This window comes from Chrysochloris asiatica, unplaced genomic scaffold, assembly GCF_000296735.1.
Source record: "Chrysochloris asiatica unplaced genomic scaffold, ChrAsi1.0 scaffold00035, whole genome shotgun sequence".
Classification (NCBI taxonomy): domain Eukaryota; kingdom Metazoa; phylum Chordata; class Mammalia; order Afrosoricida; family Chrysochloridae; genus Chrysochloris; species Chrysochloris asiatica.
In genome coordinates this window covers 13,350,235-13,373,612 of record NW_006408553.1, presented here as the reverse complement: position 1 = coordinate 13,373,612, position 23,378 = coordinate 13,350,235, and the positions used below count along the sequence as shown (strand labels likewise).

The window sequence follows — 23,378 nt, the reverse complement described above, 5'->3', positions numbered from 1 at the left end:
GATCTATATACTCTGAAGGCAGTTTTTCTATCACTCTAGCCCTTCCTAGAAGAATTCTGTGTTCTTCGATCTAAACCACGTCAAAACAGCAGTCTTAATATCCTAGAAGTACTCAAAATCATTCTCCTTTTAAATGTTCTTTAAGTTTTGGGAAAAAGAAGTCTGAAGATGCAAAAGCAGGGCTGTAGGTGAATGGAGTAAGGTGTACCAACAAAACTCTTGTAGGAAAGTTCTTGCTACCTTCAAAGAATGAACAGATGTATTATTATGATGGAAAACACTTCCTCGGTGCAACTTTCCTGATGTCTTTCTCACCAACTCAGTTTTTAATTTTCTTAAAACTTCTTTATAATAAGTGCCCGGACCTGTGTCCTGTTTGTCCTGTGTCCTTTGAGAACTCCCCCAAATCATCACTCACCATAACCATATGAGGTGCCTTGAATTGAACTGGCTCAGCAGATCGCCTTGGAAGCTATTTGACTGGACCTTGTTTTTATTTGAAGGCACCCTAACGAGACTAAGACAAGTCTGTGTTACTGAGAGAAAACATCTGTAGCCATCCACTGATCGCAGAGACATGTTTAAATATATATATATTTTAAATATGTTTTGTTTGGAATAAACCTGTGTATATATTAATTGGACCCTGAAGACAGAATAGAGCTATAACCTCTCAAAATGAGTCTGTATTACTCTTTTCATACCAACCTGTAGAACCAGATGTTGCTTCAGGAGATGATATATTCTGAGTTGCCTTTTCATTTCTCTGGTGGGGCGTAGAAATTATAAGCCTGTCTTGTCCCCTGACACTTATTTCCGTTTTGTTACCAATTCCCTTTAAAATAAGGCAAAAAACTAGGTGATTACCAAGCAAATGGTATATTGACATATAAAGATAACTTAAAATGATAATTTGCTTAAATTTTATAAGATATTTCAATGAAGTTAACTTAGTACCTACCTTACCCATTATCAGAACAATTTTGTTAAATCATCAGGCTATATTCTAAAGTATAAAATGAGATCATGGAGAAAAAAACAATTTGTCTAAGTCTGGTAATGAATATCAATAAAAATAAGCCTGTATTACCTAATTTTCTAGTTCTGAATAGTTATCTCCCTTTACATATATCACAATACGAGAACTCTACTTATTTTCATTTGGTAGAATGCCCTACTCAGATAAAAATGTCAAAACGTCTTGAAAGACAATATTCTTAGATACAGAAACATGACAGTCATGGTAACCAAAATATGTACTCAGTAAGCAATAAGCAATTTGGAACAGACAAGATGACAGATACATTCACAATTCTGTCTCTTTTAGGAATTCAAAGGTTACAAAAAATTTCCACAAACCTTTTTAAGACCCCTCATATATGCACGTATATTTTAAAGCATCAGCTTTATCATGGATTTCCTTTTAGAGTTGAATTTATATATCCAACCAGACCAAAGCAAACCTACTACTATCAAGTCGATTTTGACTCATAGTGACCCTATAGGTTACTATGAGTCAAAATAGAACTGGTCCTTAGAGTTTCCACACTGTAAATCTTTATAGACGCAAACAGACTCATCTTTATCCTGTGGCGCTGCTGATGGCTTTGAGACACTCACTTTGCAGTTAGCAGTCCAACGCTTTCTACTGTGCCATCAGGCCTCCTTTGTGTATCCAGCAGCAGATAAAACTGGTTACAAGAATGTTGGCAAACTGCACTTAAAAATATGCAAAGTATTCATTTGTTATTCAAAGCTATCAGAAGAACCCAGTAGATACTGCAATTTAATTTTTTTTTCAGGTAAGCTGTAGTTGTTAGCTGCCACGTGAATCAGCACAAATTCATGAGAACCATGAAACAAAATGCTGCCTGGTCCTGTGTGGTCTCCATAATCAACTGAAGATTGGGTCATTGTGATCCAAAGGATTTCCACTGGCTCAGTTTCATAACTAGACTACCAGGCCTTTCTGTCTAGTCTTAGTCTGGAAACTCCACTGAAATTTGTTTATCATCATAGCAACATGCAGGCTTCCACTGACAGATAGATGATGGCTGCATATACGACAAATTCCCACATGGAAGGTGAGAATTCTACCACCTTCCAGGTAGGTTAACCAGCCAGTTGCCATGACAATTCCTACTCATGGCAACCCCATGTGTTGCAGAGTCTATGCTGCATAGTGATCTTTTAGAAGTCTATCACCATGCCCATCTTTCAAGGTGCCTCTGAGTGGGATCAAACCACCAACTTTCAGATACAGCTATTAAGTGTTTAGCCTTCTGTGCCACGTTAGGTCTGGCAACTAACTGATAGATGTATTCAGTTTGTAGAAGCAATTTTCACATCAGTTTCTCAGAGTTAATTGTCACAGAACAAATATACCTCTGGTAAGTGTGGCACTGTAGGAGCAGCAGTGGATTGTGAATCACAAAGTCAGCAGTTCAAACCCACCAGCTGCTCCTAGGACACCCTCCCTATACAGGGTCGCTATGAGTCAGAACTGACTCGACAGAACTTAACAACAACAAGAAGTCTCTAAAATGTAGTGAGACACCCTAAACTTACATAAGACTAACAAAATAGTGCAACCAAACAGGTTAGCAGGTAAAATTATTATAGTGGCTTTAAAAAAAATAATTAGTTCACATAATTGACAAAAATGATTTAATATGAAACACACTCTGCAACTAAGAAAGACGTAACTATACAAACTAGAAACAGGCATAGTACCTCGTTTTTTTCTATAACTTTAGGGAACTAAGTTCAATTTTGGCTGCACAGGTCAAGATTAATGTAGTACAGATGGGGATATTGCAAAAGAGGAAAAAAAACAAACAAAAAGAGAAAAGGAAAAAAACCCCCACAAAACATAGCTGTTCTGCCTATGTCTTTTTTAGCCCCATCTTCAGTATGTGATTGCACATTTCAAAATGCAGTGGACAAAAGGATATTTAAATTAATTCCTTGTGTTACTATTTTTTATTTTTTCAATGCCAAGGTTGAGTATTTATTAAATACCCTTCATATAAACACACACACACACAAATGGAAGTACCTTTGTTGAATAAACAAATTGGTCGATAAATTTCCCATCTCCTGTAGCATTCTGAAGAGCAAATACTTGTTCAATTTTCACTACAGGAGACATGTTACACTTCTGCAGATCCAGGCTCCCTTTGTGCATTGTAATGGAAGCTGGTAAGGATTTCCTTGCTGCTGCTGTTTTCCATGCTATTTTAACAGGAGGTGGTTCTTCCTCTTCCACACTAGTGTGCCGTCTCTGGCTATGTCTCCGAATTTCAGTTCTTGACGGTGAGGAAGCCACTTCCCCAGCATTGGTCTGTTCTGGCTGAGTGTTCAGCACTGCTCTTGGTCTCCGGGGTTTTTTAACTTCGGCTTTGGAGGCAACATTCTTTTTTGCTTGAGATAATGCCTCTTCAGGCTGCTTATCAATATAGATAAAAGTATACTGTTCTATTCTTTCTTCTCGAGTCATTTTCAATGCTTTCTCTGCATGTGCAATGCCAATATCCCATTGAGCACGTTCTCTCTGAGGTCGGGGTTTCCGAATCTTTAAAAAAGATACAAGCATTATCAAAGATACTTTGATAAGTACATTTAAACAATTATGTATTGCTCTTGTGATCCTGCTGTTTTATTCAGGTGAAATAGATGAAATAAATATTTTCAGATTCTTCAGTTAAGTAAATGAAATGCTCGTAACTTTGATAAATTAGTATTACTTTTAGGTTACATGAAGGTTTACTCCCAATAATCTATCCTTCCTTTGTTGATCACTCTAGACAAATCTCCAAAGAGGGAATCATCCTTCTTTATACATCATATTTATAAAAACAACAAAACAAAACAAAAAACTAGCAATAATGAGGGCAAAAGGAAAAAAAAGATTAGAATTTAGAAATATTATATTCCAAAGCTCCTATTTCTCCCCCATATCTAGGGGAAGGAAGGAGATAATGGGGTGAGGGCACAGAGACCATAACAAAACAAGTGGATAAGAGTCAGCATTGAAGCTATGTTGCTTGCTATGCATTATGTATCATAATGCATAGCAAGGAGCAGAATTAAGTAAAAGGGGAGAGTCTGGAGGAGCACATGAAAGCTGACAAGACACAGGAAAGTAGGCATGTACATGAAAAAAAAATAAGCCTGAATCATAAACCTGAATCACAGTTTTCACAGGTCTCTGAATTGGCAAAACAGGTAAGAAAACTTTCAGTTAATAAAGTGTGTGTGTGTATGTGATGACAGACGTAATTTAAGGATTAGCCATGAGATAATAATATAGTATTATCTATATGAGCTATGAGATAATAATATAGTATTATCTATATAATGAAACAATGAGATAGTACACATCAGATACTGATTTGTATCGGCAAAATTTAAATCTGTTAAAATCAGTCAAAATCCTTGGATTAAAATTTAGCTTTAAAAATGTAAAAAAAAAATATGACAAACCTCTGAATCATAAAAGACCCACACTAACCACCTCAACCAGAGATTATCAAGAGTTCAAGTCAAAACTAAAATATCCACCATCATATCAAACCAAATTTCATCCTGGTTCCATCACCTGTGTGACATGACTGGATCAGTTACTTAAGCTTTCTGTAACTCAGTTTTTTATCTGTAGAAATAGGAATAATAGTATCTACCTCATACAGGTTGTGATGAAGACTGAGACAATAATATATGTAATATGCTTAAACTTACAAACTAGCTCATAATAGGCAAACTAAATATTTCAAAAACTTTATTTTTAAAAACAATTTTGCTAAATAAGACTCATAAAGCATTATGAAAAGATGCTTAAATAGGGAGAAGGATAAAAATCCCTGGCAAAATTCACATCTCACTGGCATCTAGTATTTATGCTCATTAATTCAAATCACAATGTCATATTGCATTAAACAGGCAAAGTTTTTACTACTACTATAATGTTCTTTATGTGGAATATAGTATCTATTAATAAATAAAAATTTCAGTTTATAAGATTATTAAAATTAAATAGAACTTATTTTAGCTAAAATAAATCATTCTAAAAATTATCTGAATTCATATATGAAAAATTCTATTACATTATTAAGTCCTTTAGAAAGCTTACTTGATTGATGAAAATAATATGTGTCAATTACCTTTTGTTTCTCTGAATGGTTGCTGGCTTGTTTTGTTGCCTCAGCCAGTAATTCTTCATACTGCTTATGACCTTTATACTCCCGTACCCTCTTTTCATGAACCCATGCCCTCTCTGGCTGGTTGCTAAAAAACTGGACATGGTATTCTCGGGCACCTGCAAGTAAAAATTCTTATTAATAATGTCAGAAAATAAACATCCATATATGTTTGGCAAAAAAAATGTGATTCTAATCCATTTTACTTCATTAAAACTTGTATGTTATAGATTGTCTGGAGCCACATCCAACATTTACCAACAACATAAATAATTGTTCTTATTGTTATTGTTTTAATTCCATCAAGCCGGTTCTGACTCATAAAGGGCCTGTATTGGGTTTACAAGGAGCAGCTGGTGGGTTTGAAACATTGACTGTGGTTAGCAATCCAGTGCTTATCCCACAAGTACCACACCAGAACTCCAACATAAGTAGCAGTCACTATGAAAATCACCCCAAATGATTAAAATTATTAGTACAGTAAATTTTGAGAAAGAAAAGTAGAAATTTGCTAATTATCAGATTCATTACTTTGCTTACACAATTTTTTTACTTGCATCAAAACTTTTACAAACAAATATGGGAGTAAATACATAGTATTTCCCTAAGAGAAACACATAACATGATTTCTTGCACTTTTAAAAAGCCTGTTGTTGATCTGGCTTCAATGACTGGATGATCAGAGCGCAACTAGAAGGAGAAAGAAGAAGGAAAAAAGAGTAGTAATCTGATGAACTTGACCTACACAAATCTTTATAGTGAAGATCATTCCAATCCCTTCCATACACAGAGTAGACAGGGATGGGCATCTTGGACACTGGCTACCCAAAATGGGGTTCTATAAGGGCAAGAAGTGACTGGCTTACAAGCTTTCAAGAGGGAGCCTAGATCCAGATGGGGTGGAGGAAGGTAGAATCTCCACTGAACAGTATCCAATCTGTATAGGCGGGGCTGATGAAAGGAAATGCAGATAGGTCTCTTGTGATACAATAGTGAATAATTGTTATAAGGACTGATTGTGAGGGTTGGAAATGTAAAGGTAGATGTTTTGTAGCAAGGAGGGGAGTGATAACTTTGCAGTCTAGGAGCGGAGGTCACTGGGACCATTAAGGGAGAAGAGCGGAGAGCGGGACCCTACCCAGAGAAGCAGTGATGCCAGAGATGGAGGCAGAGACGATGCAGTGGAGAGATGGAGCGGCTGGGGACTTTAGACCCAGAGAGGGAGAGGGGGCTTTGTGCTGACGACTGGGGATAGGGGTGGGGGGTCAGGCTTGCAGGGTATACCCTTTGTTTGGCTGAAGATGCGTGGAGGGGAATACAACCATGGCAATGAAACAATATATGATAGGATGAATGTAAAGCTAATGTTCTTCCATGTAAACTATCACATAATTCACAATAAAACATTTTAAAAAAATGAATGAATGCATTATTATGTAATATACGGAGTACATTTTTTTATCATGTGAAATTTCATTAACATTCTAAATAATTCAAAATTTTAACAATTAAAATAAAATAATTTCATATTTAAATAAAGTGAAATCAATCTCAGATAAATAATAAACAGTTGAATTATATATATTTTTTAAAAAGCCTGTTGTTGTTATTGTGTGCTGTACAGCAAGTTCCAACTAATAGCAACTCTGTATAGAACTTCTGAGAGCAGATGGTGCATTTGAACTGCCAACCTTGCAGTTATCAGTCCAGTGCTTATTCTACAGTGCCACAATAGGGTTTTTTATATTGTGAACTGAGTGATAGTTTACATGGGAGAAAACCGGCAGATTTACACCATCGTTTCATTGCAATGATTACATCTCCTCCGTGCATCATCATTCAACAGTATTTGCTTTCATTCCCTCTGGTTTGTTTGTTTTGGGAAGTGGGGGGGGGGGGGTTTAAATGTTTTATTGTGAATTATGTGATGGTTTACATGGGAGAACATTAGCTTTACATTCATCCTATCGTATACTGTGACACTACCATGGTTACAATCCCCTCAATGCATCATCAACCAACCAAATGGTACACCCCACAAGCCTGCCCAGGCTTGCCATTTCTTAAAAACCTTGTTGTTGGTTCAGTGCTGTCAAGTAGGATCCAACTCATAGCTACCCTGTATATTTCCAAGGAGCAGCTGGTGGGTTTGAACTGCCAACCTTGTGATTATCAGTCTAGTGCTTATCCTACAACGCCATATAAGGAGTCCTTTAAAAGCCTACTACTAGTCAAATTGCTTTTCTAACTGCATAAAAGTGTGGCACACAGACTCTTGGAGGAGACTCTGTATGGATAGGGGGAATCTCTGAGAACGTTCCAAGTGTCTCATGAAGTCAAAATTATTTTCACAATAATTGTTGTTGTTAAGTACTGTTGAGTCAGTTCCGACTCATAGTGACCCTGTATAAGATTTCTGAGGAGCGGCTGGTGGGTTTGAACCGCTAACTTTGCGGTTCAAACTGAGCTTGTAGTCCAGTGCATTATCCTGCTGCATCACACCAGAACGCCTTCAGAATTATATCAAGATGTAATAATTTGTCTTTTTCACTATGTCAACATCTGCATTTGATAGCGCAAAAAGCACTAGTGGATAAGACTGCTGGCATCTTTGCTCAAATAAAGAAAGTGAGTAGCACCAAATTGTACTAATGTCCTTATAGGCGTCACAGTCATACACTGACAGTTTTTTTTCCCCCCAAGTTCACCTAAAGTCCTAAAAATTAATTTTCTTAACTCTTGACCCTTACATACATACTTTAAAAAAATATTCTGTGTGACAAAATGGGAAGTATACATAAAGCACCTTCGGGTATGCTGGTATGATTTGAGGGAAAGTATTTGTTTGATCACTTGAGTTAAGGGCCATCGGGCTTGCTTTTTCTTGTAACACTATTCTTACTTGAAAGAATGACTTGACAGCTAACCTATGGTTATGGCTGTTGTTAAGTGCCAATGAGTCAGTTCTGACCCACAGCGACCCTGTATAGGGTTTCCGAAGAACAGCTGGTGAGCTTGAAAGTTCAAACCAATCTTGCAGTCTAGTGCATTAACCTACAGCACTATACCAGGAGTCCAACTTATACTTAAATAACCATTATTTATGGTTACTCAAGTATTTGAACTTAAATATTTAGCAGTTTTTTCTTACAAAAAACAAAGCAAGTTCACTTCGAAGAAAACAACTGATAGTGTTTGTTGCCAAAAATGAAATCTGAACTTTCCAGCAAAATTCAGAAATTTTGAGAACTTGCATTTATCACAATGATCAAAGAATTTTCTGAAAAAATAATTGGTGATATGACACTAACGAGTATGATGTTTAAAATTAAGTATAAGGAATGTGTCAACATTTGGAAGACCTGCATGACTCAATAAGCCAATATTTTCTCAATAACCAACACAAGATGTTGCAAAATCATGCAAGGTTAAAGACCCATCAAAGTACAAGAAATACCCAATGGATTTTAATACAACAAAGTACAAAAAGTTCACTGATAATGTTTCAGAACCTACAATGTAACAAATATTTAAGAACCAACCACTTGATAAATTTTAGTGTAAGTCAGAGAACAATATTTAAAATAATTCAATTTCCAACTATATACTTACAAGAGGCTGAATTATCTTCCTATACTTCAACCAAAACAACAAATCATAACAGTCTGAATGTAAAACAGATAGAGGAACCTGGCTATCTTCAATTAAACCATGCACTAAAGAGATCTGTAAAACTATAAGGCATCATTTTTCTCATTAATCTTTTGTTTGAATGGTTGTTTTCATAAATATTTCATATTAACATATTTTAAAATGAGTTAGTAAATATTTACAATTTTTCAGCCATAATTTCTAAATTAAGATAAACAGAAATAGATTACAGAGCTCCCTGATACTAATGCCCTGCAATACTCCATAAACCTTGAACTGAAACTACTCTGAGATCACCTTTTAGTTAAGTAACAGATTGGCTCATAAAATAAAGAATATGACCAGTGAGTACTTCCCATCTTTAAAAAGATCTATATGATATCAAATGGTCAACAATTACTCTAAAGCAAAGATGAAAGGGTAAGGGGACAGGGAAACCAGATTACTAGAAAGGAAACATTCAGAAGAGGATTAATTAGAAAAATGACATACTGTGAAAAATATATCCAATACTACCAAACAATTTGTGTGTTGTTGTTAAATACTATCTACCCCGTATGGGGTTTCTAAGGAATAGCTGGTGGGATTGAACTTCTGACCTTGTAGTTATCCTACATCTGAATTCCAGAACAATTTGGGCAGTAATTGTTAAATAGGAGGCTAATTTAAATTGTAAAACAGCCTGTAAGTAGAGAGAAACAAACACAGGTGCAGCTCAGCTATCTACATTATCTAATTCAAGAAGGGAGAGTCAAGTTCAAATTTGATTCTAATTAAATAAATTATTTTAAAATCAAAAGTCCAAGGGCTTTCAAGGAGAAATAAAACCTAAATTAATGAGTGAGCTTAGAGACTCCAGAGTGTCAGGTACAGGTAATTGTTGCTGTTGTAGTTAAGTGCCTTTGAGTCAGTTCCAACCCATAGCAAACCTGTATAGGGTTTCCTATATGTAGCTGGTGAGCTTGAACTGTTGACTTTGCTATTTAAACTGACTTTGCAGTCCAGCGCATTAACCAACAGCACCACACCAGAACTCTAGTACAGGTAACAGGAGAGTTAAAAGAACATAAATATATAGGCAAACCTCAGGGATACTGTGGGTTTACTTCTAGACCACTAAAATAAAGCAAATACTGCAATAAAGCAAGTCAGACGAACTATTTGGTTTCCCGGTCATGTTTACACTATGACCGAATTCCAAAAAGTTTGTGGAAAATAAAATTAAAAGATAACGGAATTTTTTCATGAACTTTTTGAAGCCTCTCATACACTAGTCTATTAAGTGTTATGAAAAACTTTGAAAGTGTTATGAAGAACATTAGCATTATGAAGAACTTTGAAATAGTTGAATTACAAAAACGTGACAAAGACGTGAAGCGAGAACATGCTTCAGGAAAAATGACTTATTCAATGCAGTTACCACAAACCTTTAATTGTAAAAAGCACAAAAAAATGAGTACAATAAAACAAGGTATGCTAGTAATTTGTTACACAAAATCAGGTATTTAATCAGAGCAAACAGATAAGGACTAAATTACTAGTTCACAACATGAAAACTGAGGTTCACAGTTAACAATCTCATTTAAACTGCATTTTCAACTTCTTCCTCCATTATATTATTTACTAGAGATGAAACAAATTAAGCAGTTTGCCCATTTGTTAGCACTGTTTCTGTTGACTGGAAAACCAACAGACCTCAAAGACCAATAAACAAACACATCTCTCTCTGAATAATGAATACATTTTTAAAATAAAAATGTTGAGAAAATATTTCATATTAGAAAAATATTGCAAAGATAAATAAAGCTATCTACTTTTAAGCAAAACAAGTAAACAATTTACATAAGTTAAAAGCAACAAAAGAAGACGCAAATATGGCACCTTTTCCTTTTTACCATACAGATTTTTGTAAAGTTCAACTTATACCCAATGACCAAGTAATTTTTATAAGCAGAAAATAAATTTGATTTTTAACTTTTTAAAAAATGAGAAATGAACAAAAAAATGCAACTTAAAATAGAAATGTGATCCAGAACATCTTTCAAAATGATCCGACAAAGAATTATTATGTCTCTATGTATGACTTCTTGTGAGGCGCTGTAGATTAGCACTGGACTGAGAACCACAAGGTTGACAGTTCAATCCTACCAACTAACTGCTTCTCAGAAACTGACTTGATAACACTTAACAACAACATGTATGGAAACCATCTAATGCCATTTTCCAGTAATAATAATAATGACAATAATATATGGAAATAAATGATTATGACATATAATCTAGATAAATTCAACGAGTAGCTAAAAAGCAATACAAAATATTCCATAGGTATCATGTGTGGAGCATTTAATAAAATTAAGTTTTATGTGGTGCTTTTTGATTAAAAAAAAATACTGACAATTACTTCATTTCAAATTATATTGCATATTTATACAACAGAATACTATTTGTCAATAAGAAGTAATGAAGTACTGATAAATTCTATAACATGGATGAACCTCAAAAACACCATGTTAGGTAAAAACAAAAATCAGACACTAAAGGTCACATGTTGCATGATTCCATTTATATAAAATATACAGAATAAGCAAATCCATAGAAACAGAAAGATTAGTGGTTGCTTAGGGGGATGGGAAATGGCTGCTAATGGATACAAGACTTCATTTTTGGGGTCAGAAAACATTCTAAAATTAGGTTATGATAAAAGTTGCACAACTCTGTGAATATATAAAAAACTGAACTACACAGTTTGAAAGGATCAATTTATAGTTTGTAAAGTTGTTATTTTAAAAACTACTGCTGAAGAAGAGAAAATTGAAAATGTTATCAGAATGATTTTTTTAAACCTAAATATGTAGATTTTCTATTTCCTCAACAATACAAAATCAGCACTGAAGCTGGAGATTGCCTAGGGGTACTAGATCAGATTAGGTTCATTAATAAAACTTAATTTAAATACTTTCTTTGAAATACAGATGCCACATAAATTGCACTTTCATTTATATCCTGTAAAAAAGCTGAAATTTGCTGGTTTTCATAAAGTAATTAAATGTGAAAGCTTTTATGTAATCTCAAATGGATACTTTTTCTAAGAGGAGAGAATTGAACGGTCACAACTCTTAACATGATGTAATTTCTTAGACAGCTCTGAAGGCCCAGAAATGGACATGAATTGTTTTATCTAAGAAGGATTAATCTTAATCCTTTTGGGAAATCCTCGTCCCTTTCTTCTCCTATTTGTAGAACCATCGATTCTTAGAGCTGGAAGATATTTAGAGACCACTAGTCCAATACTCTTAGTATATATATGATGAACTATGACTTCCTCCCTGAAATCTGTAAATTATGACTGGCTGAATTCATCTACTTTCTCTCTAGTACAGTGTTTAAGACCTGAGGTTAAGGAATAAGATTTTTTGAGACCCAATTTACTTATCTGGAGATCATAGGAAAATAGTACCTATTTCATACAGTAACTTATGAGGACTGCATAAGAAAGTATCTAAGAATTATTTAATAGTGCCTTACACAAAAATAAACATTAATAATACTTTTTTTTTTTTTTTTTACTTTTACCCCAACTGATGCTTCCAAGCTGCTCTAACCTTTAACCAGTAGATTATGACAAAATGACATTCTACACCAGGCCAGATTCCTGGTGATATAGCATAAGAATGATAGATATGGCTGATCCTGTCACAAATTTGACTTGCCAGATATAAGTAGACATTTTCCTTCATAACAGTGGACAAGGACCAAGTCAGAAAGCTTAACATGAGAGAAAAAGAAATAGGTGCAGAATTGTCACAGACAAGAAGGAAGAATAATCTACAAACAACACACAAGAATGAGTTCCTGAAGCAAATAACAGAAATAAATTACAAGCTCAAACTTTCCTTTAGCTACTTTTAAGCAAGTCCATATCAAATGCTAGGAATCCAATTCACATATTTTGATCAAACCCAGGAACAAGAAAAGAGATAATAGAGTGGAATACATCTTTCTTAATGATTTTTATTAACATTCCTAAAATAGGTTACTATGCTATATAACTGGGTTCAAGCTATACTTGTATGTTGTTGTTAAATGCCGTCGAGTCGGTTCCGACCCATAGCGACCCTGTACAGGGTTTCCGAGGGTGTAAATCTTTAGGGGAGTAGAAAGCCTCATCTTTCTCCCGCGGAGCAGCTGGTAGTTTCGAACCACTGACCTTAATGTTTGCAGCCCAATTCGCAACCACTATGCTACCAGACTTGTATACCAGATCAAATTTATAAAGATGTGACTAGCACATTTGGAAGGCAAGGACAAGATCAGTTGTAGAGGCTTTCTGACAGTTAAAATGACCATACTATTTCCAAAGTAAAAACTAAACTTGCTATTCTGGGGTTGATGCTGACCCATGACGACCCCAAGTGAGAGTAGAATTGTACTTCATAGCATTTTCAATGGCTGATTTTTCAGAAATAGACTGCCAGACCTTTCTTCTGAGAAATCTGAGTGAACTTGAACCTCCAACCTTTTGGTTAGTAGCTCAACACATCAACCATTGACACCACCCAGGGGCTTCATAATTATTTCACAGGTTACTAAAAACAGATTGCTGTTGTTAAGTACTTTTGAGTCAGTTTCAATTCATATTGACCCTACATAGAGTTTTTGAGGCTTTAAATCTATGACAGAGCAGAGGTTTACAGCCAAGTGCTTATGGTAAGGAGTCATCACACTCCCCAAAACTGATATATAGATGTATATATTTTTATGCCAGGGTATATATTATTATATTTGCATAAAACACTTAAGCCTTGCTTTTCTTTACTTTCAGCCTTTTACTTACTATTAATTGTCTTTTCTTACCTCTTGTGTTAATTTTGGTATGAACCTCAAGCTGGGGATCACTTGAAACCATACAAGGCCACCAGGGATAGGTTCCCACCTTAGACCAAACAAGATCGCCAACCTGGAACTTAACACCAGTGGACACTTCTGTTGTCGGAACAGAAGATACTGGCTGGACCTAAAAGAAAAGTACATAAAATTTCATTAACAGAGAAATTAAAACCCTATCCCAAACACCAAAAATAGGATTAATGTTTCTATTGCTTAATTTTTTTGTTAATAAGGTATATTGAGAAATCACATGATCAATTTTTTAAAAAGGACATAGATTTAAAAAGGAAAACAATTTATTGAAAATACGGATCTCTTAAATTAACCCTAAGATTCACTTCAGTATAAATTCTGAAATAAAGATATATAGAATAATAATACAATGTGTTGAAATTTCATCATTGTGCTTTGCTTTTACCTTCTTAGGCCATATTTGGCTAGATAGTATTCAATAAAACAACTCACCGGGGTTTCCTCTTTCAGTACTGGATCTTCTCTTGGTTTTTCTGATACAATGTCAGTCCTTTCATTTGGTCTCTAAGTGGGAAGGTACAGGCGAAGAGAATAAAATGGCAGCAAACCAAATATTAGTGTTATACAAAAAAGGAATTTAGAACAACTAAATAGCAAAAAGTATAAAGGATATTTATTAACAGAATAATTTCATTGATTGAGAAGACAACTTACACAATACATGATGCTATGTATCTTTTTCCATTCCACACCAGAGCTTTATCTCTTGTTTTTAATTCTATTACTTTAAAAACTTAGTTTTTAATTAAATTTTTCAAACCTTATTAAAGAAAAATGGGCACCCTTGAGACTACTAGTAAATTGTAACTTAGAACTTTTCTGGAGAACAATTTGGCAATATGTATAAAATGCCTTTTTGACCCAGAAAATCCATTTCTAAGAATGTATACTTGCAGCGCAGTGAATTACTTCATATGGCTCTTCTACCCACAGTCTTTGTAACTCCCACCAAACAACTTTCTTTCCTGATGGTATAGGTAAGAGAAGGTAGGAGAAGTTGCTGATAGGATGATATGATTCAGATGTGAATGATTATTAACAGGGCTAAATGTGATTGTAAAAACTTGGAAATCTAACAAACGAATTAGTCAATTTTGCCATCCTCCTGGGTTGTAAATGAGATGTCTCAGAAGGAGAACTGGGAATCTCATTATAATCAATGATTGGCGTGTGTCCTTTGGACCCTGAGATCCCTGAGCATTGAACCTCCTCAATCCAGGGACAGAAAGCTGTTGACGCCAGAGAAGTGGCTGAAGAGTGGCAGCAGCATAACAGTGGTGGGCTTCCTGGCCCAGGAGGTGAGTAGAGTTTGAGTGCCCTGGGACAGGAGGTTCACTTGTGGAGTGGGGTGTCTCCAGGCAGGTAATTGGAGGAGCTAAGCCTAGTGCTTTTGGGCTGAACCTAAGTGTAGCAAAGCATCCTTTGGGCATTTATGAGCAGCCCTAAAAGAGCTTTGTAACATCACCTGAGCATGTCAGAGGCCAAATGGCCTTGTGGCAGAGAGACCAAGTATCAGTGAGAGGCCTGCCTATGGGCATGGCTGGTAAGAGGCTGTCCTAACCAAAGAACTGTGTCTTGAGCATTTCTGATTCTGAATTGTAACTTGTTGACCTCCCCAATAAAACTAATAATTGTGAGTATTGTCTCTGAGTTCTCTGTGATCACTGCATTATTGATTATTGAACCAGCTGAAAAGCAGAGAGTTCTGTGGGGGGATGGTTGGTGTCCAGATTGGTAAAGAAGATTGGAGAGTGGAGAAGTCATTATTACAATACTGGAAAAGCACTGAGAGAGATAAGAAAATATTTATGTTCAAAGATATGTATCCCATTCTAAACCTAAAACCAAAATATTATGAACACTAGATTTAAAAAATAATTAGGTAAATAAATTTTATCATAAAGTGAACTAATACAACTTTTAATGACATGTGAAAATAATAATATGTTATTTAAAAGTTACAATTGCAAAACACCTTTTATAGTATGAATCCAATCTTGGGAAAAAAATTTTTTTATGTGCACATAAAAAAAAGACTATTGGAAATGGTACAGTACTTCCTTAAAAAGCTAGAAATAGAAATACCATATGATCCAGAAATTCCACTCTTAGATATATATCTTAGAGACATAAGAGCAGTGACACAAACATATGAACACCTATGTTCATTGCAGCATTATCCACAATAACAAAAAGATGGAAACATCCTAGCAGTCCATCAGCAGATAAATGGATCAACAAAATGTGGTACATACATACAATGGAATACTATATCATTAATACTATAAATAATGATGAGTCCACAAACATCTTAGAATATGGAAGAATCAGGAGGATATTATGCTGAGTGAAATAAATCAATCACAAAAGGACAATTACATGATAACACTTTCATAAAATGCTAAGAATAGGTTTACCAGGGATGGGAGGGGAAGACAGGGAGAAACACTCACTAGATAGTAGACAAGTATCAATTCTGATGAAGTGAAAGGCAATACACCAATATGGGGAAGTCAGCACAATGTGACCAAAGTAAATGAAGACATTGAGAGGTAAGCAAGTATAAAGGACAACCATATAAATGTTACACAACATATACAACAATGCAACAAGTTATAACAACCAAAAATATGTGAGTGATTACATAGGTAGCTATATAGGCAATATATATAGGCTATGTAGGTGAGAGAGGGTGTATGAGAGTTATGTATGTGCAAGAATATATAGGTTAGCTGTGGTCATTGTATATACATATTTGTATATGTTGCATATCTGAAGGGTTGGGTTTTTTTTTTTTTTTAAAGTTTGTGGACAATAGAATGAATAGATAATGAAATTTTCCATGAACTCATATGATAAAGAACATAGGAAGTACAGTTAATGCAAACTAGTTAGATATATTCAAACACCTTATAGGACTCAGTTACTGAGCTTAAAGGGTAAGGAGCATAGTCTCGGGGGATACATCTAGGTTAATTGGCATAACACAGTTCATAAAGGCTATATTGTATATTCTTGTTTGGTGATCAGTGTCTGGGTCTTAAAAGCTTATGAGCAGCCATAAGGTACAATTATTGGCCTCTTCCTGTCTGGAGTAAAGGAGAGTGAAGGAAACCAAAGACTCAAGGAAGTAATTAGTCCAAGGACTAATGGCCCACACAAACCACTGCCTCTTCTAGTCTGAGACCAGATGCTGTCCAGCTACCACCACCTACTATTCTGACCAGGGACACAGTAGAAGGTCCTGGATAGAATGGGATAAATATAAAGCAAAACTCAGATTCATAAAATAGACCAGTTGTACTACTAGACTGACAGGAACTAGAGGAATCCCCGAGTGTCACCCTAAGACACTTTTAACCAAAAACTGAAGCCACTCCAGGTCACCCTTCAGCCAAATAATAGATTGACCTATAAAATAATTAATAACACCCATGAGGAATTTGTTCTTTAAAACAATCAACTATACGAGACCAGAAGTGTCTATAAAAATCAAAATAATGAATTAATACAATCCTCAATCTAGCAATTACATTTTAAGGACCTATGGTGTGGTGCTGTGGGCTAATGCACTGGACTGCGAACTCATTTGAACCGCAAGGCCAGTGGTTCAAGTTCACCAGCCTTTCCTCGGAAACCCTATACAGGGTCACTATGGGCCAGAACCGATTCAACGGCACTTAACAATTTTACAGAAACACACAAAATGAAAAACATCATCCAACTTTTTAATCATAAAATCTTCTGCATGTACCTTGAAAGTATTTGGTACACTATATACCAAACTGGTAACAAGGAGATTTAGGGAAAAGGTGAAGGAAGATCTTCTAAACTTTTATATTATCTGAAGTGTCTGTAAAATACACATTACTTATGTAATTTAAATATTTCTGAAATTTCTCACTTATCAGAAAAAAGAATTTAATTTAGATGGTTTAAAAAGAGGGAGCATATCCATTAAATTAGGTCTTAATTCTGCTAAAAGAATATGACTAATTCTAGAAGCTACTTAAAAGTTTCATTCAATTAATTCAAGACATTTAAGATACTGGTGTAAAATCAAAGCTATTGGGTAAAAAAATTATAAATAAGGTTCTTAACTGTTAGAAAAATGGTATTCTATGTAAGCCAGACCCCTAAGTACCAGTCACTCATTCATTAGTGTTTATGACTTTTCAGGCACAATTCTACAGGCTGGATATATGAGTACAATGGTAAAAAAGATGCAATACCTGATCTCATGGAGCTTACAGATTGGTAGGAAAGAAGGGCATTAAACATATACACTTAAAATGTGCCATGAAGAAAAATAATTAAGTATGCATGTGAGTCTATGGTTAGACAGGAAGGTCAGGAAAGGTCTACCTGAGAAAGTAAAGTATAATCTGAGACTCAAAGGACAAGGAGTTAATTTAAGGTTGAAAACATTCTAGGAAGAGAGCATGGCATGTATGAGGCCCATGAGGTTAAAAAAAATTTCCTCTAAGGAGGCAAGAGGTTATAGAATGAGAGTGGAAAGGGTAGGCTAACTTAAAAAGGATTTGCAAACCATGCTGAAGTGCTTGGGTTTTATTTTAAGTACAATGAAAAACCACTGAAGACGTTTAATTAGAATGGCTGACTGTGTGTTGTCAAGTCAATTTTGACTCATAGCAACCTTGTATAGAATTTCCAAGGCTGTTAATCTTTACGGGAGCAGAAAGCTTCATCTATTTTCCGTGGAGCACCGGTGGACTCAAACTGCTGACCTGGCAGTTAGCAACCCAATGTGTAACCCACAACGCCACTTGGGCTCTGTAAGTAGAAGACTAACATGCATCAATTTATGCTTTAAAAAGATCACGTGGAGAACATTTTGGAAGAGAACAAGAGTGGAAGCAGATAATTTCATTTTAAAAAATAAGAAGGTTACTATAATAGTGCAGATGAAAATGGTAATGACAACTTGTTAATAGGCACAAAATTAACTTGTCAGATTCTTGTGTACCATAAATATATAATCCAGCAAAACACACTACTGACCAATTTAAAGAAAGAAAAATATATGTTCAAATGAAAAAAAAGTTTTCCTGATCATTAAATTAATAACAATTTAGAAACATTGATAGAATAGGAAGACTCAACAGCTTCACTTCAGTCTACAGATGTAGCTTAAACCTTCACATAAAGTAATTCATTCCAGTCAATCCACAGCAGGAAGAAAGGGTCACCTGAGGAAGCACATATGTAGTCAAGAAAGCAAGTTTCCTTCCACCACACATTGAATCTTCATGATGTCTGGATTTAAGAGATCTCTATAACTCTTCAAGAGGGCAGATTGGTAAATCTTTACTATACGAACAGAATCCCACTATCGTAAGATTTCATCTAAAACTCATTCAGTTTTCCCATTCTGGATTAAAGACAGGGTTTCCTTCAGAATCTTTTTATTATTCAATCTTTTTATGTTTTTTGTTTGTTTATTCCAGGTTGTTGGCAGTTCCTTCAGGCCAGTTAAAAGTACTTCCGTTAAGTTTTAAATTTTCAGTCATTTTTTTAAAGGAAAGAAGTAGCAAGGGAAAGAAAAGAGCCCAAAAAAGATTTATTCTAAGTTTTCTAGAATGTACAAATAAGAGAAAGAAAAAGAAGTTACATATGGGCCTTGTAATGATAGAAGAGGAAACACATATTATAAAATATGCTAATATGTGAGCAAAACAGGAATGCTAATAAGACTTTGGAAATTGAAACTCAAGCTCAAAAGAAAGACAAATCAATAGATAGCATAGTATTACAAACACCAATTAAGAAAGGAAGATGATTTTAAGAAGAATGGAAGTCAAATGGGTAGGAGTGAATAAAAATAAAGCATCAGAAATGATAACAGATAAAATAATTTTGGATATAAATTCCATTTTCCTTCAGTATTTCACAGGATAAAGGCGTTTTTAAAATATTATAATCAAGGATGAACAAGAGGCTCCTCTATTGGTACTAACACTGTTGCTATGTTGGGAAGATAATGCATCAGAAAAAAGATGAAGTGAGATAGCCCTTCTTAATGTTCAATTCATCTTAATTTTTAGGTGATTTCACATGGAAAGGCTATTTTCAAGTACAGAACTACAGTAAGTTTCTTAAGCAGGAAAATAATAAGAAAGAGCAGCTAAAATGATTACCTAATCATAAATATTTCTTCTAAAACACATTTGGTCTAGTAGTTTTATTATTGTTGTTGTTGTTGCTGTTAAATGCCTTCAAATCAGTTCAAACTCATAATGACCCTGTAGAGGGTTTCCAAGGAGTGGCTTGTGAGTTTGAATCACTGACCTTGTGATCCAAACTGATCTTGCGGTCCAGTGCTTTACCTACAGCGCAGATGAACTATATGCATCAAATCGAGTAAAATTATATTCACTGAAAGATCAATATGTAAATATTAAAGTTGAAAGAAAAATTTCAAGGGGATAAAATGTCCACACATTATTCTTTTACTTTCTGAGTAGCTGCTTAAGTTATCTGAAAAACTAAGAAATATGTACAAAAAGAACATTATAAAAGAGTATCTAAGAATTTGAAAGCCTAATACTCTGAGACTACAGAACCAAACCTCACCTCTAACTGAATGTTAATGGAACTGATCCAGCCATTTGGCTTTTTATAAGTGGAAATGGCAAGCTAAGAGTTAGTAAGGCTAGCCTTCATGGATAAGCTCACTGAAGTACAGGCCAGTCAGCAGACTGTTGTTTGAATAGGGCCTATACTCACATGCCTGAGGCATTACACCTGCCAAGGAAGAAGAAATGCAGAACATTTCCACATGTTTCTAATTTGGCGGGAGGAGAAACGACTAAAGCAGCTTTACAAAATACACAATTTCAGTAGTGATTTCAGGTCTCCTGCTGCCTAGAAATTTGGACACATTCTCATTGTTGAAAATACTTAGATTATTCCATGTAACAGTCACTAAACAAGCTAAACAACTCTGAATTGGGAAGAAATAATTGTATACCAAGTACATACATACATACATAAATAAATAAAGCGGGTGAAATCTTAAATTGTATCATTTTAGATGAGATTTTTATTGTCTCAGAAGAGAACCTAAGAGTGGGCTTTAAAGAAACACATTAAAAAAAAAAAAAGCATATCCAGCTTGAAGACTGTTTTCCCAGGCACCGGTTTCATTCTGGTAGTGTAGTGGTTACGAATCAGGCTGTGTACCACAAGTTCAGCAGTTCGAAACTACCAGCTGTTCCGCAGGAGAAAGATGAGGCTTTGTGTTCCTGTAAAGATTTACAGCCTTGGAAACCCTGTACAGGGTCGCTATGAGGTGGAACTGACTCCACAGCACATAAACACCAACCACCAGTTTCATTATGCTTCCTCCTGAGACACCTTTTTTCGGTGGGAGGAGCCTGTCTGATGAAGTCTGCATTCTTTTTCATAGCTATGCCCTCCACAATGCTGAATCACCATTTACAACCAGGAGGAACAAAGTTATCAAACATTAACACTGAAGCTACTGTCCAGAAGGAAGCCGTATAGATGTTTTTCAGGTCAAGGAAACCCAATTAAAAATATATCAGGTTACAATACAGATTAATTTGTGTACATCACCAGTCATCTGGACAGCTTAGCAACAGCATGACATGAACGATAAAGAAAGCACCTGGGGAGCTCTCGTTTTAAAGTTCCCTTGTCAGAATGGACTTTTATGGTACCCATCTCTTAAACTAATAATAATGTATGATAAAATTTTAATCAAAATTTAACTAACAAGAATTTAGCTCTTCAATTTACTTTTTGAAAGGAAGTAGAAGAGATGTAAGAAAGAGAGGGAGAGAGAAATAGAAACAAGGAAAAACTACTGGGTTTTCCCTAAACTCAACTTTCAGGCAATTGTGCAATCAATGCCACTTTCTATGTCTTCAATCAAAACTGATGTTCTTTTACTCTAAGACATTGTAAGATCCTAAATAATCAAATATGAAATTATGCCCAGCATAATTCACTAGAAAACAACTAAAATTCTTAAATTATATCTGAATATTTTAATCCCTAGTTATGTCAGTTAACAAATGGTGGAAGTGTTATAAAGAGTCAAGCACAGCAGATAACCAATAAAAGCATAAATGGCTTTAAAATCTCATTGGGATGCAATGACTAGAAATGTCAATGTACTCATAAGCAGAGATGAAAAACAGACTGCTTTATTGTGTTTCTGATTGTTTGTAACTCTTTTTCTACTTTGAGATTTATCAATAAAGGTAAAATGTTTAGCCTAAAATCAAATACTCACATCTCTCAAAGCAAAAGCAAGATCATCTCAGAAACTTATAAGCTAAAACCATATTTCAGTTTCATGTATTTTGTGATCCACAAAGTGCAACTTGTATCTTTCCAGTGCAGGTATAAGAAAGAAATAGTACAATGGATATATCTGGAGTGCAAAAAAACAGTATCCTTCCTTCCACTAATGCATTTACTCAATAAACAGTTAATATAAGATACCTTATAAGATATAAGATAATATAAGGACTAGGTCCTATGTGTGTGTGTATATTTGTTTGTGGGTATTTGAAGGGTGTGAAGGATACTTAATAGATGGCATTAGAAATTCAAAAGTATTTCAGAAGTCATGTACACCCAACTCTTCACTTACTGACTTGGTTAGATTCCAAAGACCAGGTCGTTACACAAAAATTGTCATTATACAAAAATGGAGGATAGCCACATTACAGCACAAAATTGAGGATGACTACATCATACATCATTATATAAGGAGCTCTGGTAGTGTAGTGGTTACAAATCGGGCTGCGAACCTTAAGGTCAGCAGTTAGAAACTACCAGCTGTTCTGCGGGAGAAAGATGAGGCTTTCTGCTCCCATAAAGATTTACAGCATCAGAAACCCTGTACAGGGTCGCTATGGGTCGGAACCAACTTGATGGTACTAAACAACAACAACATCATTCCATCACTGCCAAAATACATCATTACATAGTTGCTAAACCAATGAGAATCATGGTCCAGTTAAGGTCACACATAACCTTATTCATCATAGCCATAGTATACCTCATATGTTGGCATTCATTACTGCCATTTGTTAATTCACAAAATAGTTGGAGAGTAGATTTTTTACTACTGTTATAAAAATAAAAAATGTCAGACAATGAGATAGTCAATAAGTGAGAGAAGTAGGTGTAGCTACAAAACCTTCATTTACAGATGAAACTGTAACACCAGAATAGCTAAAGTGACCTGGTTTACTCTTTTTCTCATTCAGCTTTATTGTATTCATAGAACTTAACATTAGCTGAACTTATATATGAACATGTATATATATGTGTGTTTATATATGTATATATATGTGTATGTATACATGTATATGTATATGGGTGGTGGTGGTGTGCCATGGAGTCAGTTCCAACTCATAGTGACCCTGCATAGGGTTTCTGAGGCTTTAAATCTTTATGGGAACAGAAAGCCTCACCTTTCTCCCATGGAACGGCTGTTAGTTTCAAACTGCTGACCTTGAGGTTAGCAGTCCGACTAATAACCACTACGCTACCAGAGCTCCATATATTTATTTATTTTCTGGCTTCTCTCACTAGAACATAAGCACA

The 23,378-nt window shown here is 35.1% G+C and overlaps 1 protein-coding gene across 2 annotated transcripts in view; it reads right to left on the bottom strand.

The window, feature by feature from the left end:
- Positions 1-23,378, bottom strand: part of WHSC1L1 (Wolf-Hirschhorn syndrome candidate 1-like 1) — a 146,869-nt gene that overhangs the window by 59,499 nt on the left and 63,992 nt on the right. For both annotated transcript variants that reach the window (XM_006859953.1, XM_006859952.1), the window contains exons 3-7: positions 14,205-14,276; positions 13,707-13,866; positions 5,163-5,317; positions 3,059-3,574; positions 709-835 (exon numbers count right to left, since the gene is read on the bottom strand). In XM_006859953.1, coding sequence (XP_006860015.1) covers positions 709-835; positions 3,059-3,574; positions 5,163-5,317; positions 13,707-13,866; positions 14,205-14,276 — 1,030 coding nt within the window. The remainder of the gene's footprint in view (positions 1-708; positions 836-3,058; positions 3,575-5,162; positions 5,318-13,706; positions 13,867-14,204; positions 14,277-23,378) is intronic.